At 45.9% G+C, this 19,182-nt stretch overlaps 1 protein-coding gene across 1 annotated transcript; it reads right to left on the bottom strand.

Annotated features, from left to right (window-relative positions):
• Nucleotides 1–263: 263 nt before the first annotated feature.
• Nucleotides 264–18,357, bottom strand: fkbp9 (FKBP prolyl isomerase 9). The gene is made up of 10 exons (XM_056298241.1): nucleotides 17,949–18,357; nucleotides 17,013–17,158; nucleotides 15,006–15,195; nucleotides 14,645–14,790; nucleotides 13,973–14,162; nucleotides 12,189–12,334; nucleotides 11,397–11,586; nucleotides 9,485–9,630; nucleotides 2,366–2,529; nucleotides 264–2,182 (listed from the first exon to the last, which is right to left on the bottom strand). Exons 1-10 carry the CDS (start codon nucleotides 18,149–18,151, stop codon nucleotides 2,003–2,005), a joined length of 1,701 nt encoding a protein of 566 aa, XP_056154216.1. The 5' UTR covers nucleotides 18,152–18,357; the 3' UTR covers nucleotides 264–2,002.
• Nucleotides 18,358–19,182: the final 825 nt, after the last annotated feature.

Here is a 19,182-nt window from a genome sequence, read left to right on the forward strand (position 1 = left end):
TGGCACTCCACTGACATCAGATTTCAGGGCTCGGTTACCTATTGGGTGTTTAAAGTTGGTTTTCCTCTTTTATATTTGATACGATTTGAATCAAAAAGGTTGTTTCATTAATTTTTCAACACTCTGGTTCTCCACCGCCGAGCTCGACTTCTCGATCTGAGCTCATAACTTGCTGCAGGTTTCAATTCAAACTCATTTGTGGACCACAAGACAACAATGGCGTATTAGTTGCGTTCAAGAAAAACAGAGACAAAATCTTGGGTGTCTATGTGGGTCTGGACATTTAATGAAATTAAACATATGCAATGACATCATCACCATTGAGCTTCAGTATTCTTGTGCATGAAAAAAGTAAAAAAACAAACAACTTCTCTCTTATCGCGCTCTCTCACACACCACACATAAACATAAACGCACTCGAACATTAAAAAAAAATCCTAAATTGGGGTCACGGTCAAAAGGTGAAGAGACAAATGCATGAACTAGGAAAACCGAGAACATTTCAAAACCTGAGCGGATACGTCATTTAAGGATTTTATGGATTTCAGTGTCTGGTGTGCACCCTATGCAGCTGGCTGTGACAGCAGGAAACACAGAAAGCGTTGAAACCATGGAAGAGAAATTCATGAAAGCTTCAGCTGTGATTGGCCTGAACATCTTAACCCTAACTTGTGCACAAAATATGGAGTTTGCGCTCTGTGCCGTTTATTCCATTGCTGAAATAAACGGATATACTGATCATCTGTGATGTAGTGTTCGGAGAGGAACTGGAACCCGTGAAATGAAACTGGTCGTCCCACACCGGCTGAGAGCAATACTGAACTAGTCAGGCCACGGGAAGACGGGTGATATGAGACGCTTACTTTTTCTGATGGAGTGAAATGATTTTCACGATGAACAGCCCAACTGATATGTAAAATAACACGCATGTGACCATAATGAAACAGGTTTCATGTACCACTTGTACTACTTGAAATGGCTTTTCAAGACCATTTTCATGGTCATTGTAATCGTCCCCCCCCCCCATGTAATTGGCTCAATGGTTCCTCCCTCTCCCCCTCAAGCTGATGTGTGGTGAGCATTCTGGCGCAAAATAGCTGCCGTGCATCACCCAGGCGGTGCTACACATTGGTGGTGGTTGAAGTGAGATAACTGGGTGAAATGGGCCCATACGTCATACCCCTTGGCTTTTCTTCAGTAATAAATTCGGCTTAATTTGGTTTCACAACCACCACCACCACCACCAACCTTCTTATCGTCATCTTACAGATGAAATACGTTCCCACGGTTATGTCATCGCTTCCCAGGGAGAATGGGGGACACTTTCTGTTTTGGACATGATAAGATGAGGGAGTGTGACGTTTTAAAAACACATAAACGGTGAAAACGAAAGAAGTTAAAAGAGACAAATGACCCGCGGAGTGTAACAAGCACAGAGAGCATGGACTTAGTTTGGTCCTCTTAGATAGGAGTGCCTCAGAGAAGGTGCTTTGGCCCTCTCTGATATAAAAATGTCAGAAAACCCGAAACAAAACAAAGCGTTCTACGTGTGAGGAGGTAAACAGAAGTCAAATCAATCATACTTAGTATTGTCCTTGGATTGGGTGTTGTTTTTTCTTCTTCTTTCTAATGACCCCTTGGACTTCTGCACGTCGTCACCTTTCCACCCTTGATTCGTCTACGAGTCTTCCCTCTTCAGTTTCGTTTTTCTCCGACTTGCTCGACAATTTAGGATCAAGAAAACCCCTCAATGCTGCGACGGCCTGGGTTGTAACAACACTTGTCTAATCCTCTATCCTTGCACCTGTCTTTAATGCACGTTTCTTTTCTATAATTAGTCTTAACAATTTAACCCTGCGCCGTCTCCCTCTGCTATTCAACTCCCCATCCGCCAACCCTCCCACCCACATAACTTGTCCTCAAATTCTAGATTTGCCCCACTTTTTCACCCCTCAGCCGACCACCCTCAACACCCACCCAAGATTCACGCCCGCTTCCCCCGTCATAGTTCATCGTGGGCGGCGGCCTCATCCGCCTTAAGTTTGAACTCTGCCTCTGTGATCTTTCCATCTCCGTCCCGATCCTGATTGGAGAACATGTTTTCGATGATGCGGTAGGGGTCAAAGCCGGGGGCCAGGCGACCTTTCCCCTCATTCACCTGCCGCATGATGTAGTCGGTAAACTGTGGAAGCAGAGGATGGGAGAGGGGAAAGGAGTTGGGGGATGGAAAGAAAGGAAAGACAGACCAGTGAGGAGAAGTATTAAAAAGCGCAGTTGTTTAAATGCAAATGTTAAAATTTCGCAAAGGATGAGGGATGAAACCGCAGCGGCAAACAGGGAGGTGGGCGCTTACGACAGCACATACCTCAGAGGGCTCCACCAGTTGGTTTTTGTCCACGTCCATCTCGTTAAAGAGGTCAGGTGATACATCCTCATTCCAGATGAACATGTAGCCCTCAGGAAGTCCCTCCTCCATCTCCATCAGCTCAATGTCAAACACCAGCACTGCACTTCCTGGAACCTCGTCAGCTAGATATCGGCACACACACACAAACAAACAAACGCGCATAAACCACAACATTTTCAGTGTGAACAATGTTGAAAATGAAATATTATTCTAAGGTCATCATCAAATGATCTTGTTGTTGCAATTATGTAATGCCACTCAATAACTGAGGAACGATGCAAAACTCTTTTACGGTATTGTCACACTTTTAATTTTGTTCATGAACAGGCACACAAAGCATATATGCCATAGTGCATGCCCTCATCTCAGGGCGCACTCCCTTTATACCTTGCACCAAAACTCTTGAGAAATGCTTATTGTAAACGAGTCTCAGTTACGATCACAATGGTATGAATCCAGAATTTCTCCCTAATCCCTGTTAGAAGGAAGAGGCTTATCTTTATCTTTATCCAGCTACCCAAAAAGGCTGCGTAGCCAGATGCTAGGGGCCAACCTGCAGCATGCCATACAGTCCTCTCCACACGACTGACTGTTTACATCCCACGCTTCCCTCACAGAGCCTCCGCTTCCACCTGTGGTAGTGCCCCACAGTACTGTTCCACCCAATGGCTCCCTCCACTGGCCTCATCTGTCATTGATCCTCCCACCAGGAGTTTTCCCCATGCAGACTATTAATAGGCACCATGCCTCTCATCCACAGGACAAATCTAATAGTAGAAACAACAACAACCGACTATCTGGAGCAAATATCTGCAATTTGCCTCCTCTTTGCTGTACTCCCGTTGGCTTTACCTATGCTCTGACACCAGACAATTTTGGCCTCTTGAATGTGAGATCTCTTGGTAATAAGTCCTTTATAATTAATGATTTTATTGTTTCTAATAATCTGGACTTTATTATGATTACAGAGACATGGCTGTCCCTAGGGGGCACTGTTCCCCTGATTGAGGCTAGCCCCCCCTGATTTTGCATATTTTCATATTTCCCAGGCCCTCTGGAAGAGGGGGTGGCCTAGTTGTTGTTGTTGTTTTTTTTTAAGTTAGGTCTTAAGCGCAATCCTGTTACTTTCGGTAATTTTATCTCCTTTGAGGTTTTATAATTTTTAATCACTGCCCCTTTCCCCTTGACTCTGCATCTTAATTTATAGGCCCCCTAATTCAGTTAGTTTTACTTCTGAGTTTCTGACCTTCTATCTGTTGTCATGCTAAAATATGACAGGGTGCTTATTCTTGGTGATTTCAATATTCATTTGGGTTGTCCTTCCCATTCCCCGATGTCACATTTTTGGGATCTTATAGACTCTTTTAACCCCGTTCAATCTGTTAAAGGGGCCACACATTCCAAAGGTCACATTTTAGACCTTGTACTCTCATCTGGTTTCTCTCTCAAGTGTCTTTCTTAATCTGGTGGATATGCTTGTAACTGACCATAAAGCTGTCGTTTTCAAAGTTTCACTACAGCTATCTATTCCTAGTCACTATCCTAAAACACGCTCTCACATTCTCAACGCTGGCCCCGCAGTCAAATTCTGTGATGCTTTTAATTCATCATCCTTTAATCCTTCTATATCTCCCCTCAATCCAGATGCACTGTTAAATTCATTCAATGATCAGTGCCTATCCATCCTTGACCAAACTGCGCTGTTTAAAACTAGAAAACAAAAATCAAATAACCTCCCTTGGCTGAAAGATCACACCCGTGCCCTTAGAAGACTCTGTAGAAAATCACAACAGCAATGGAAGGTCAACAAGCCAGAATTAGCACAGAAAACCCTTGAAAACCAAATGTTAATTTAGCTGAAGGCAATTAAGGATACAAGATCAGCATACTTCTCTGAACTAATATCAAGAAATAACCACAAGCCTAACGTTCTCTTTAGGGTAATTGATTCTGTTATTAATGGTCCTTCCACTTCTTTTTTGAACCTGATGTTGAGTTGTCCGAAAAGTTTCTCACTCATTTTGTAAATAAGGTGGAGAATATCAGGTCCCAAATCCAGCCTGGCCCTTGAATTCTTCCATTCTCTGTGTTAATTCTGACTCTTTTACCCAGTTCCAACCTATTACAATTTTAGTGTTAGGGAGTACAGTCTCCAATATGAACTCCTCCTCCTGCATCTTAGACATTGTTCACACTAAGTTGCTCAAGGAGGTATTTTCAGCTGTTAGCCCCGTTATTCTGCAAATTCTTAATAACATTTCCACCCATTGCTGAAGAAACCTAATTTAGATTCCCTGTCCTTAAGTAACTACAGACCAATCTCCAAATTGTCTTTTTTTATCCAATGTTCTGAAAAGAGTAATTTCATCTCAATTGATTTCTTTTATAAACATTAATAGTATTTTTAACAGTTTCCAGTCTGGTTTTAGAGCACTTCATAGTACCGAGACAGCTCTAGTTAAGGTCAATAATGACCTACTGCAGGCAGAGGTGACTGCTCGTTTTTAGTTCTTTTAGATTTAAATACTGCCTTTGACACAGTCGATCACAGCATCCTCTTACATCTCTTAGAGACTTAGGTTGGCATCAAGGGCTCAGCTCTTAGCTTATTGCGCTCTTACCTCACCAACAGAACTTTTTCTATTGTTCTGGGTAACTCTACTTCCTCGATGGCATAGTTGAATTGTAGTGTCCCTCAAGGCTCACTTCTTGGCCCCCTTCTGTTTTCTATATACATGCTTCCCCTTGGCCAGGTCATTCAAAAATCACGATGTGTTTTACCATTTTTATGCTGACGACACTCAGTTATACATGCCACTAAAACACAGATCCTAGCGCCCTAGCAAATCTCAGAACTTGCCTCTCTCAAGTTAACCTTTATTAAAACAAGGCCACGCATCTGCCTGCCTCATTATTTTTCCCGTTTTCTCAGGTTGGTGATGTAGTACACAAAGCGAAACACAGATAACTTGAAGATGAATAATAACCAGAACACAACACCCCATTATAAGGAAACGTAAAGCCTGAGATTAGATCTGGAGGGGCATCTCTTCTAGACTGCTACAGACCTTCAATGTAATGTTTTGCACCTTGCGTTGTAGTTTAAGAGCAATATGTCGTAAAGCAAAGTAGCAGCGTGTGTCTCGTGACGACAACAGTCACTACTCAGTGTAGCGCATGAGAGAGAGAATCGCCTGCAGTTTCCAAAGAAGCTGTCATACTGTATCACCAAGTCATGCTGTTGGCCATGTATTTCTCTTTTAGTGGAGCACTGCATTTACAGTTGGAACATTATTGTGAAGGAAAAGCTTAATTGCTTCTATATGCGTGTTCTTCTTGCATGTATCTCAGTATGCACTGTAATGGAAAATTGTCAAATAACCATTGTTGTTGCCATATATGGGCATGCTTACTGTGTTCATCTCTTACCAATACATTGTAAGTACAAAGAATAGAGTGTGCATAGAACAAAGTACTCTCAGAGGAAAAACAATGAGACACACTACATGCTTGCATATCAACTCTACATGCAACACATGTGATGGCACTCTCACCGCCAAGCTGGTTAAAACCAGACAACAGGAAGTATCTGCACCCAACAGACGCTACAGACAGTAACCACTTCCAGGGCAGTTATGCAAGCATGTCTCAGCATTAACTATATAAGAAATGTGATACAGACACTCGGGGCTCACTCTTGCCACGGCGAGCTTGAATCCACTTGCAAGTGTTATTCTTACTAAGTTCTCTGCTCCAATAAAATTCTGACAAAGACAGCCTGACTGTTTAAGTCTTTATTCTACAGCGTGCTTACAGATTGCCACCACAGCACCCATCCTGCTGAAGACCTACTGAGCCGATTCCCAGCTTTAAATACACATCCCCGTGTTAATGCATGTGGAGAAGTCCCTTTCCCCTTCAACTGAATATTTTTTACAATTTCCCATGTGACTCGTTGCTCACTCCCTGACCTTTGTTGTTCCCAAAGTTATCTTGTTCTCTCCCTTTATAAGTAATCAACCATCCCTGCACCAGCCAGAGACAGCCTGACCTGCACACTCTCCTTCTGAACATGTGTTTTATGATACACGATACCTTGATGATGAACAGACCGGACCAGACCTCCTTATTTCCTTAAGATTGAACATTTTATTATTATTCAACAATGATGTTGTTGTTGTTTTTTTAGATGACTATCCTAAACAGAGTACATCCATAAAATGGTTTATTAACCACTTCATGGTTGTGTGAGGCAAAAGGAAAGAGTATTGGCTTGTGTGAGGAAAATGTGAATATATGTATCATCTTTTATTACGTTTAATGACGATAGTAGTCTTTCTAGTACTACGTACTAACATGAGAAGGAGTGGGTCCTGCACTCAGAGATAATGTACGGGAATAAACATGTGGTGGGCCTCAGCGAGGAGGGACGATAAGCTCTGCACGTCTGTTTGGGGTACGGGGGAACTTGGATAAGATCAGATATGGCATCCAGCCACCCTGTTTTCAGAATCAGAATCATGTTTATTGGCCATGTAGATTTGCACTACATGGAATTCGACTCGTTTTGTGGCTTTCTCAGTGTACTTAACATCACATAACAACACTACAGCACAACAATCTTCAGATATATACACAAGGATTGACTTGTATAGGCGAAATAAGAGGTAATAAAGTTCAATGGTGCAGAGAATATATCAAGGGACTTTTTTTTTTAATACCAAGATATGTTTGTTCTTCATGGACTCATGAGGAGAGTATAAAAATTCTACACATGTGTGTTTTCAGAACGTACTTGTTATTGTAACTTGTTGGTCTACTTCTCTGGAGCCTTCCAATAAACTATGTATCATCACATCTACTCAACCCTAAAATACGTAGTTATTCCTTTGGGCTCAGCAAAACCTTGGAATAGATTCAAAAGAAATTTCTATGACAGCTGGTACCGGGATTGGCAGATATATCTCACTGCCAGTACAGAGCCCCTCCAACAGCAAGCCCTATGTAGCGCCTCCTCATGGCGACACACGGTAACTGGGTACGCCTTGGACCCTGGCTGAACTACAAGGGACTCGGTGGAGGTCTGGCCCCTAGACGTGCGGTACGCAGGCCCACCGGTGTGTGGATATTCCCTGATGCCCGTGAACCACCCCCCAGCTATGGGTTAAATAGTGCCACTGCTTAGTGGATACCCCGGGGGAGGAATAGGCTACGGGAGTAAACACCTACAGAAAATCTACATCCACAGTGCTGTTTGTGTTTTGTTTTTCTTGCCCTTTTGTGTCTGTGTAAGTCTGGGAGTACTGCTGGTGTCGTGTGTGGCTGCTGCTTCTCCCTCTCGTAGCCCCTCTTCCCATCCACCCCTGTATGTTTGTATTATGTTTACCTGTTGTGTTGTTTCACCCCGTTTATTGTAAAGTGAGTGTTAGAAAAGCGCTACATAAGATTGATTTATTATTATTATTATATTCAAGATTGTGTTATCAGTATTGTAAATGTCAAAGTGGTGTCAAGCCATCCCTAAATCATACCAGTGCCTCTACAGACTCTTGATGTAGCGTCATCTCATAGGATGATAAATCTGATTCAAGGGTAGACAGGTCCTTCATTGACGAGAGGAAATGAAGCGATAGAGTTGAAATAGGGACTACATCACATGGCGTAAGGTGACGGTGTAAGTTGTGCGGCCCCATATGCACTTTTAGTCTTACAATGGTAATACCACAGAAATCACATCATCACCAGCACAGCTAACCGAGGGGTTAGAGGAACCACAGCTTTCAGTTCGCTGTCATGGGTTCCCTTTTGTCACCAAAGACATCAGAGATGTATTAACAGGCTATAGCTACGTGACGAGGATGATGAACGCAGGAGGGGAGCGGGCACTGGTTAGTGGTAGAGGCAGAGAGTATTTGGATTCAGTAGATTTAACATTGTTCTTTTATCTATCTATTTATTTATTTATCTATTTATTTATTTTTTACTGCGCTGTTCGTGGGTCAAAAGCAAAAACAAGATGGAATACCTATGCGTGAATGAGAGGGAGGAGAGTGGAATGGTGAGGATGCAAGGAGTAGAGGTGAAGAAGGCATATGAGTTTAAATACTTGGGGTCGACTGTCCAAAGTAACGGGGAGTGCAGAAGAGAGGTGACGAAGAGAATGCAGGCAGGGTGGAGTGGGTGGAGAAGAGTGTCAGGAGTGATTTGCGACAGAAGGGTACCAGCAAGAGTTAAAGGGAAGGTTTACAAGATGGTTGTGAGACCAGCTATGTTATATGGTTTGGAGACAGTGGCACTGACGAAAAGACAGGAGGCGGAGCTGGCAGAGTTGAAGATGCTAAGATTTTCATTGGGAGTGATGAAGGACAGGATTAGGAACGAGTACATTAGAGGGACCGCTCAGGTTGGACGGTTTGGAGATAAAACAAGCGAGATAAGATTGAGATGGTTTGGACATGTATGGAGGAGAGATGCTGGGTATATTAGGAGAAGGATGCTGAATATGGAGCTGCCAGGGAAGAAGAAAAGAGGAAGGCCAAAGAGGAGGTTTATGGATGTGGTGAGGGAGGACATGCAGGTGGCTGGTGTGACAGAGGAAGATGTAGAGGACAGGAAGAGATGGAAACGGATGATCTGCTGTGGCGACCCCTAACGGGAGCAGCAGAAAGTGGTAGTAGTAGTACTACTACTAGTAGTAGTAGTAGTAGTAGTAGTGTTCATGGGTCAAAAGGCCATCTGACCACTCTGGTGTCTAAAAGAGGAACTGCTAATTTCTCCAGGTTAGAGAGAATCTGCGGGTGACTGCCTCGCCGTTGCTGTGCTTTCTGCTCTGTAACAGCAGAATGGATGTAATGCCAGCTAACAGGCGTCTCTGGCAGTGGCCAGTGAGGCTAACTAGTAAGACACAGCAGGGATTGTCTTTTCAGGAATATCAACACTCCCACCGTGGTCAATCAGAGGAGAATAGCATCTTCAAACTATGTGTGTGTGTGTGTGTGTGTGTGTGTGTGTGTGTGTGTGTGTGTGTGTGAGAGTGAGAGAGAGAGAGAGAGAACAGCGGCAGAAAACGAGACTCACTAACTCCTCTTTCGCCGTAGCCCAGATGTGGAGGAATGATAAGGCGTCTCTTCTCGCCAATACACATGTCCTTCATGCCATCCTCCATACCCGGTACCACTTGGTTGGCTCCCAGGACTATGTTGTATGTCTTTCCATAGTTATACCTACGAGAGAGGGCGAGGGAAATAAAGAGAAGTCTTGTGTGATCACAGAGAGAATGCATTGAATCTTTTATGTTTATTTTGAAAGACTCCCTTGAGCAACTGAGCATTCTTCCCCCCCCCCCTTTTCCTCCCTAATTATACTTGGCCAACTACCCCACTCTCCCGAGCCCTTCCGGTCACTGCTCCATCCCCTCTGCCGACCCGGGGAGGGCAGGGGTGCAGAGGGTGCAATGCACACAGGTGCCGCATCAGTGGGGGTGGCAAAAGACCGTACGCAAAATAAATAAATAAATAAATAAATAAAAACAATTTTATATACACTACCGTTCAAAAGTTTTATCTTCTTGCTCAGTTTTGCAACGCGGCCTCCCACTTCTTTTTCTACTCTGGTTAGAGCCTGTTTGTGCTGTCCTCTGAAGGGAGTAGTACACACCGGTGTAGGAAATCTTCAATTTCTTAGCAATTTCTCGCATGGAATAGCCTTCATTTCTAAGAACAAGAATAGACTGTCGAGTTTCAGATGAAAGTTCTCTTTTTCTGGCCATTTTGAGCGTTTAATTGACCCCACAAATGTGATGCTCCTGAAACTCAATCTGCTCAAAGAAGTGCCCATCCAACCAATCCAACTTGTGGGAGCTGCTTCTGGAAGCGTGGGGTGCAATTTCTCCAGATTACCTCAACAAATTAACAGCTAGAATGCCAAAGGTCTGCAATGCTGTAATTGCTGCAAATGGAGGATTCTTTGACGAAAGCAAAGTTTGATGTAAAAAAAATCTTATTTCAAATACAAATCATTATTTCTAACCTTGTCAATGTCTTGACTCTATTTTCTATTCATTTCACAACATATGGTGGTGAATAAGTGTGACTTTTCATGGAAAACACGAAATTGTTTGGGTGATCCCAAACTTTTGAACGGTAGTGTATATATATATATATATATATACATATAATTTAAAAAAATACCACATGTAACTAAATATTCAAATCGAAAATTCTTATCCAAGTAATAATATTCATAAATATTAAACTTTTAAAAAACAAATAGGCCTATAACCAGAAATTGTTTACTGTACACTGTACTTTTGGCGCCCCCGCTGATGTGGCGCCTGTGTGTATTGCACCCTCTGCACCCCTTCCATCCCATTGCACCCTTGGGGGAGGGCTTCAGACCACCACATGCCCCCTCCAATACATGTGGAGTTGCCAGCCGCCTCTTTTCACCTGACAGGGAGAATGTAGCGTGTGAGAGGATCACGCTATTCCCCCCAGTCTCCCCCCCCGAACAGGCGCCTCAACCGACCAGAGGAGGCGCTAGTGCAGCAACCAGGACACATATCAACATCCAGCTTCCCACCTGCAGACACGGCCAATTGTGTCTTTAGAGACGCCCGACCAAGCTGGAGGTAACACGGCGACTCGAACTAGCGATCCCCGTGTTGGTAGGCAACGGAATAAACCGCTACGCCACCCACACGCCTCCGCAACTGAGCATTTTGGGAGTTTCAACCTCTGCTTCCTGTTTTCTAGTCTAATGAGGCTTTTCACAGGAGCAGAGTTTCGACTTACAGGTTCCCCTTTGAGGTGTTCCAGTCTGGGTGTTTTCCAAACCATACGAGAGAAGCCAAGTTTACAGACCATTTTCTTCTGCAAGTGCATGTCCATCAGAGGTTTCTGTCTGGTTGCTAATTACACACACACACACACACTCACACACACACACACACACACACACACACAACCACACACACACAGGTTTTACTCACGTGGAGTCGATGGGCGAGCCGTCCATCAGCGTCGCGTTGTAGTGGTATTTAACAAAGTCTCCCTTCTTGGTGACCTTGTTACAAACCTCCGGCTTATAGGTCACGGTGATTTCCGTGCCGTCCGACGGGTTGTGGAAGTCTATGATGTACACATCAAACACCAGCACAGCTGAACCTGGGATTTTGGTACCTGTGTTAAACACAGAAAAGACCTCGTTATTTAAGGGAGGAATGCAAAATTTGAACTGGAAATGTCTTTTTTTTGGGGGATACAACTGGATCTCCCCGGTTGTATCCCGCCAATTACCCCACTCTTCCGAGCTGTCCCGGTCGCTGCTCCACCCTCTCTGCCGATCCAGGGAGGGCTGCAGACTACCACATGCCTCCTCCGATACACGTGGAGTTGCCAGTCGCTTCTTTTCACCTGACAGTGAGGAGTTTCGCCAGGGGGGCGTAGTGCGTGGGAGGATCACGCTATTCCCCCCAGTTCCCCCTCCCCCCCAAACAGGAGCCTCAACCGACCAGAGGATGCGCTAGTGCAGCGACCAGGACACATACCCACATCCGGCTTCCCACCCGCAGACACGGCCAATTGTGTCTCTAAGGACGCCCGACCAAGCCGGAGGTAACACGGGGATTCGAACCAGCAATCCCCGTGTTGGTAGGCAACGGAATAGACCGCAACACCACCCAGATGCCATAAATGTCGTTTTGGGGAGAAATATCATAATGCAGACACACACAAAAGATATGTACACAGTTGGACAAACACACACACACACACACACTTACCTGTGCCCTCTTCTCCATAGCCAAGATGTGGGGGGATGGTGATTGTGCGTTTCTCTCCGATGCAGACCCCGATCAGCCCCTCATCCATGCCGGCGATCACATACCCCCGACCCACATATGTGTCATAGGTTCGGTTACGTGAGTAGCTGCAGAATGGACAGAAATTATTATCACAAACATCATCAAGAATAGAGCTCAGCGTCGTTTGGCCATTCTTATTTTGGATTCAGTAAGTAAAGACCCCCTCTTTCCCCCAGATATGAGCCACTGCATTTCAGATATATGTGGCTTGCGATATGATGACACCTTAATAATGTGCCGACTATGACGACAGGCGTTGATTGAAAGACACAGGTCATGTTACAGCCCAGAAATAAATGTTTGCACTGTGGGCTATTTCTGTTTGACTAGGCCCCCCCTTTCTCCCCAATCATACCTGGCCAATTACCTCACTCTTCCGAGCCATCCCGGTCGCTGCTCCACCCCCTCTGCTGATCCGGGAGGGCTGCAGACTACCACATGCTTCCTTCAATACATGTGGAGTTGCCAGCCACTTCTTTTCACCTGACAGTGAGGAGTTTCACCAGGGGGACATAGCATGTGGGAGGATCACGCTATTCCCCCCAGTCCCCCCCCCCGAACAGGCACCCTGACCGACCAGAGGAGGCGCTAGTGCAGCAACCAGGACACGTACCCACCCGCAGACACAGCCAATTGCATCTGTAGGGACGCCCGACCAAGCCGGAGGTAACACGGGGATTTGAACAGGCGATCCCCGTGTTGGTAGGCGACAGAATAGACTGCTACGCTACCCGGATGCGCTAACTAGGCTATTTTGAATGGATAAAGTTATCAAACTTTTTGTGATGATTGAAGGGAGCAGATTTGCCCCCTTTTTCACTCGAGGCGACAGCGGGACAGTATTTTATAGGGGAGCAGTGAAGGATGGACCTGTTACAGAACCAACACCAGAGCGAAGATGTTACGCCAAAATAAATGTCTTCTCCATTTGAGTTGAATTTATATGTGTGCTCATCTCCTTCAGTGAGTGCAGACATATGGAAGCAGTGTAGTGTTTAGTAATAAATCAGGACAGGCAGTGATAAAGCAGTGTTTTAGACGTCTCTGTCTTCACCGAGCATCACAGTTCTTGTATGATAACTGATAAACCTCACTGGTGCAAACTAACACACGCGGCGGTACTGAGGTGAAACCAAAAATACCAATCAAGGCTGACCATGGAAAGCATCGGTCATCAGATATCGGCAAAAATTTTCAATATCGTGCATCCTGCTCTTCATGAAGTCCTTTAAACATCTATAATGTGGAACGTGGAACTTAAAAGTTTGGAGTGGACGTTCTCTCTCCCCGTCTACTATACAGAGACTGTGTCCCTGGACTGAGATGCAGCTATATAAGAGCCTGTCTCCTGATGTAGTCAGTAGCAGGCTGAAATGGATGTTGTGAAACTATGACTGGTTCTTCTCATTTCCCAAACCACAGCTGGACGCCTAGCTATATTTGGTTTATGGAGATATGCTGCCACACTGAGGATACTTGAGGAATAACAGACAAAAGACAAGCAAGAGTCGTGAAGTGAACGGGAACCATCAGAGAATTTCCTTTCCAGTTTTTTTTTTCCATAGAAAGAGAAAAAGTAAGACCCAATGCATCTTCCTTCAGCCATCCTACACTATTTATACACTTAATGAGTATTAGAGAGCTGGGGACCGTGCACGCGCGCGCACGCGCGCGCACACACACACACACACACACACACACACCTGGAGTCGAAGAAGGTTCCATCGAGGAGAGAACCGTTATAATGGTAGCGCACAAAATCTCCGGCGATGGTCTTCCTGGTGCAGGACTCGGGCACCTGCTGGTTGGTGACCATGACGCTATCTTTGGGGTTGTGGAGGTCCAGCAGGACCACGTCAAACACCAGAGACGCCTGCCCCGGGATGTCGCTACCTGCACAGCGGAACATCAGAACAAGTAAAAGAAAGAAATGGGGGAGGAAAGAGGGAAAGAATGTAGAATGACAAGGGGACAGAGAGACAGAGGAAAAGAGAAGACAGAGGGGAAAAAAGAGGAGCACGTGTCAGGGGTCATATCTTTTTTTAAATAGGCACTATAAAGGGAAACAGTCAAAACCCATTGAGATGTTTCAGCATCATGTCTACGGGGTTACCTAAACACACCTCGGGTGCTATGTCGTGTTGAGGGTGTTTGAACATGTTGCTGCAGTTTTCCCCTGGCAAGCAGGCCAAACTGAACGCTTTTCTGTGAGTCATGCACTGCCCCCAAGTGTTCGGAGTGTGCAACTACAGCACTGTTGCTGAACAAGAGGCCAATCTTGGCCTTTGGTCGTGATTGTCTCTGTGGTTTGTGAATAAATGGAAGTATTTGCAGAGCCAAAGGTCCAGTTGTAAAGACTTGAATGTAGCACTTACCATCTCCATTCTCCCCGTATCCAAGTGATGGGGGCATAGTGATGATGCGTCTCTCCCCGACACACATTCCCAGCAGCCCCTGGTCCATGCCGGCAATCAGCCACCCAATGCCAATGTAGGTGTCGTATGTGCGGAGGCGGGTGTGGCTGTATGGTAGGACGGGGTCGGGCAGTTAGATCATAGATCAGTTTTCAATACATATCACATATCACACACAACACATATCACATGCAATGAACCTTGAATGTGTATGTGTGTGTGTCTGTGTGTGAGTGAGTGGCATCTGATTTTATTTGCATAAGTGTGTGTGTGTGTGTCTGTCAGTCTGCATGTGTCAAAATGTTTTCCACTCGTGCTGCACCTGGAATCAAAGAGAGTCCCGTCCAACAGGGTCCCATTGTAGTGGTAGCGCACGTAGTCGGACACCTCCACCTTTCTCGAGCAGGTCGGAGGCATGTGGTAGGTGTTGATCTGAACGCCGTCCTCCGGGTTCCACACATCCAATAGCAGAACATCAAAGTGAAGGATGGAGTCGGGGGGAATAATGTCACCTGACGGAGGAGATTAAAACATTTATTACGGTTTTCTATAGCCAGCAGCCATACTGGAACTACTTTTTGCTTCTTTCCCCCTTTTTCTCCCCAATTGTACCCATCCAATTACCCCACTCTTCCGAGCCGTCCCGGTCGCTGCTCCACCCCCTCTGCCAAGCCAGGGAGGGCTGCAGACTACCACATGCTTCCTTCGATACATGTGGAGTTGCCAGCCGCTTCTTTTCACCTGACAGAGAGGAGTTTGGCCTGGGGGATGTAGCGTGTGGGAGGATCCCACTATTCCCCCCAGTTCCCCCACCCCCCAGAACAGGCGCCCCGACCAACCAGAGGAGGCGCTAGTGCAGCGACCAGGACACACCCACATCCGGCTTCCCACCCGCAGGCACGGTCAATTGCATCTGTAGGGACGCCCGACCAAGCCGGAGGAACTGGTGATCCCCGTGTTGGTAGGCAACGGAATAGACCACTACGCCACCCGGACGGCCTCTATAACTACCTCTTAATACTTTTAATATGCAAAATTAGTCTTACCATCACACACACATATAACTCCCCATCCTCTGTCCCTTTTAACCTGTCAGTACGTGCTGTTTCTTAGTGCTCCCTCCACGGCTGGTCTCCTTTGTCCTCTTTGTTTACAAGCCGACCACAAGACAGCACCCACACTGCTGCTCTCCACACAGTCATGTTGTCACCATATTTCATTCAAAGTGGTTTGGAAAGCCCGTTGGCACATAGTTTTAAACAAAGCCTGCTTGCCACCAAAACAAGAACAACGACGTGACATCAGTGCACATTACACTGATTCATGAAGATGTAATAACGAATATGGTGCCCAGAAGATAAATACGCCTTCCTGGGTTACAAGGCCCTGGCGTGGGGAGATGAAGGCTGGGATTAAACTACTGGTGAGCTGCAGGTCTATTCTGGCCTCAATCCCCCCTCTTCACTTCTATCTTTTTTTTCCCCCTCTCTTCTCAGATGCCCCCTTCCCCCGTATAACCACGTAGTTGTTGACACACCCTCTACTTTTGCCTGTCCATACATGCCCTCCTCGCTAGGTGTGCAAGGAGGGCTACATTCACAGAACAGTTTCTACACACCAAACAGAAATCGGGCAATATTTCCTCCAGCCGTGCAAAACAGAAGCAGGCATCCTTGGGACACCTGTTCCCAAACAGACAAGTGGACAGACAAACTCTGGCACATGCAGCAGCCATGTTTTATTTCGGTTAAAAGGCCCGATCCCATTAAACCTTTGTGTCGCTGCCGCTGTGTGCACTGAAACCTGTTGCCTGCTACCGGTATCCACTATTTGTACTGGAGTTACAAACAGCTGAGGGTCTTGCTCCCTAGCATCATCACTGCCTTCGATTCTGCTTCCTGGTATGTGAATCATTTGGCACAGATCTTCGGGCACGACCCGCCCCCACTGTGGCTAGACTTACTTTGATACAACACAACCCCTCTGCTCCGACGGTGATCTTTTCCTCCCCTGTGCATCCACGTGACACACCAACTCCCCTCATTGTTACGCTAAGTTGAACCAGCTGCTGTGGTTATTGGCACTGTCATCTGTGTGTTTATGAGTGCTCACTGGCCAGCAGGATACACATCATCGGGGGTCACACGGACCTTAGACAACATCCATTATACCGCAAAGTCTTAAAGATTCAGGCCCTCTCATCCAATATTATTTCACCAGTGCAGCCAAGGCACTCCACCAGTCTCGCAGGAGACCAGACATGCGTCGATATAACAAAAAAAAAGAAAGAAAAAAGGTCAAAGTCAGACACAAAACTTTATGCACTTACCATAGCCCCGTTTTCCATAGGCAAGCTGTGGGGGGATCTTGACCAGCCTCCTTTCATTGACACACATTCCCACCAGGGCTTTGTCCATCCCTTCAATAAGCTGCTTCTTACCCACGTACACGTTATACGTGCTCCCACGGTCATAGCTGTAGTGCACACACACACACACACACACACACACACACACACACACACACGTCTTGAATTATTATATTGTAATTAGTCACATTTATTCACTCCATGTGCCACGGGGTGCCAACAGTAATCAGATTTACCTTACCTTGTTAGCATACCTTCAGCTAAAGAGGGTGGAATAATGTGTGAGATCCCCTGATTGGTGAGGAGGAAAAAGCTGCATACTCGTGGCACCTCATGGCACACGGTTGCCTATGTCTTGATTTACCCCCTCGCCCCTTAACACAGCAAAGCTAACCTCAAACCTAAAAAAAAGGAGCTATGCCTTCTGAGGTTTCGGCTACAAGGTCTGGCGGGACCACTGAAATCATGTACGTGTCATTCGCGATCCCTCCGGTCTATGGGGGTTGATAGCTTTCCATACGTGAGACCAATGTAAACTCTGGCCAGGGACCAGTTTTCCCAGCAGGCCCCGAGAACAAGTGAGTACGTGGAAATCACAGCAGACGCTTGGAGCGAGTATCGCGCTTTAACGCCACGGGTAAAGCCCTCCACCCTGACAGGATGACCCCCCCCCCCCCCCAGGACGTTAGAAAAGGGCAGACTTCAGATCTCTTCTTCTGAAAGGCTGTCTTCTCCCTATATAGCAGGAGTTGCAGCTCGGCTCCGGCTGCCTGCTTGCGTGGCTCACTCGCTGGGTCGACCCCTGAAACATGCCCTCGGCTCTTTACGCAGCGCGCACACGCGTTTAAACAAACCACGCACTAATAAGCCGTTTATGAAAGCCGACTGCGTACTCACCTAGAGTCGAATTTCTTCCCATCGGGGAACACGCCGTTGTAGTGGTACCTGACGTAGTCGCCCACTTTCACCGCCCGCCCGCATTGCTCCGGCACGAAAGTTTTCTCAATGATGATGTCGTCTAACGGTACCGGGGGCGCATTGCAAGAGGCGAACGCTACCAGAACCGCCAAATATAACATGCCACACACACAGCGAACCATCTTCACACACGACAACTGCCCGACGCTGGCGACGGACTCCGGCCTACGACAAAGATTCCGCACTCCCCGCCTCTTCCCGGTGCATCAGACTCCTCTGCCCCAACTTTCAGATCGTCCACCCTCTGATCCCGACCACCGATTTCAATGGGACAGCTCGGGCACCACGTATGGCACATGCGCAGTAGCGCGTGTGCGCTTTGTCAACGTGGTAACGCGGGCCCCGCCGTGCGACCAAGTTTGGCACCCCCAACAGAATATGTATCCCACAAATCGGGAGCGCGCATTCCTTCACTTAAAGTAAACCTTGATCATTTCATTTTCATTTCACGCAATGAAATAAAAGACAGCCATGTGCGGGTTTTTTTTTAAATAGTTGTTTTACTATTTTTAGATGATTAATGCAGCTATACAAAGTAGCCTACCAAAAGTGATCGTATTTCCATCTTCAGCGCTCATGCTTTCAGTGAACCACTTCATTTGTAAAACCGTGTTGATGCGCTAAAATTAATTAATAATGATAAAAAAGATGATCTGAAAATAGTAAAAGATGTTGCCAAGACATGGTAAACATATTCTTTTGGGGATACAAAAGTTGGCATAACACCAGTATACATCCGTCAATTCTTTGTCTAACCCCCCCCCCCCTCCCCAATAAAACAATATGCGCATATTTTACTGTGGCTCTGATTTTCAGTTAAACTTTGAAACAGTCCCACGGGGCATTAATTTGCATTTTGCAAAGTGATCTGGAAAGTTAATGGCATGAGGAGGTCCCGCTGTTATATTCTCACAGGAACTTTGAAGGAGGAGGGGGCGTTTTCGTTTTTCTTAATTTCCCAGGCAGGCAGGAATGTCTATCGACGTGGCAATGCTTTAGGGGGAGGGACACTTTTTTCTTTTTTTCTTTTTTTTTTTGCTTTTGCCGGGGGGTCTAATCGTCGACTATGGGAAAATAACTATTTCGAGAAACAGTTTTATAAAACGGGATCAGGTCTTGGCTGAGAATTGAAAAAGGAATCGATCGACAAATT

Source organism: Lampris incognitus, chromosome 18, assembly GCF_029633865.1.
Source record: "Lampris incognitus isolate fLamInc1 chromosome 18, fLamInc1.hap2, whole genome shotgun sequence".
Lineage (NCBI taxonomy): Eukaryota > Metazoa > Chordata > Actinopteri > Lampriformes > Lampridae > Lampris > Lampris incognitus.

Coding starts and splice junctions, on each gene's coding strand:
- fkbp9 (XM_056298241.1), bottom strand. CDS start 18,151: ATGGTTCGCTGTGTGTGTGGCATGTTATATTTGGCGGTTCTGGTAGCG. Junction 14,791..15,005: donor GGGACTCTCTTTGATTCCAG/GTGCAGCACGAG, acceptor CCTACCATACAG/CCACACCCGCCTCCGCACAT. Junction 2,530..9,484: donor CTACGGCGAAAGAGGAGTTA/GTGAGTCTCGTT, acceptor GCCGATATCTAG/CTGACGAGGTTCCAGGAAGT.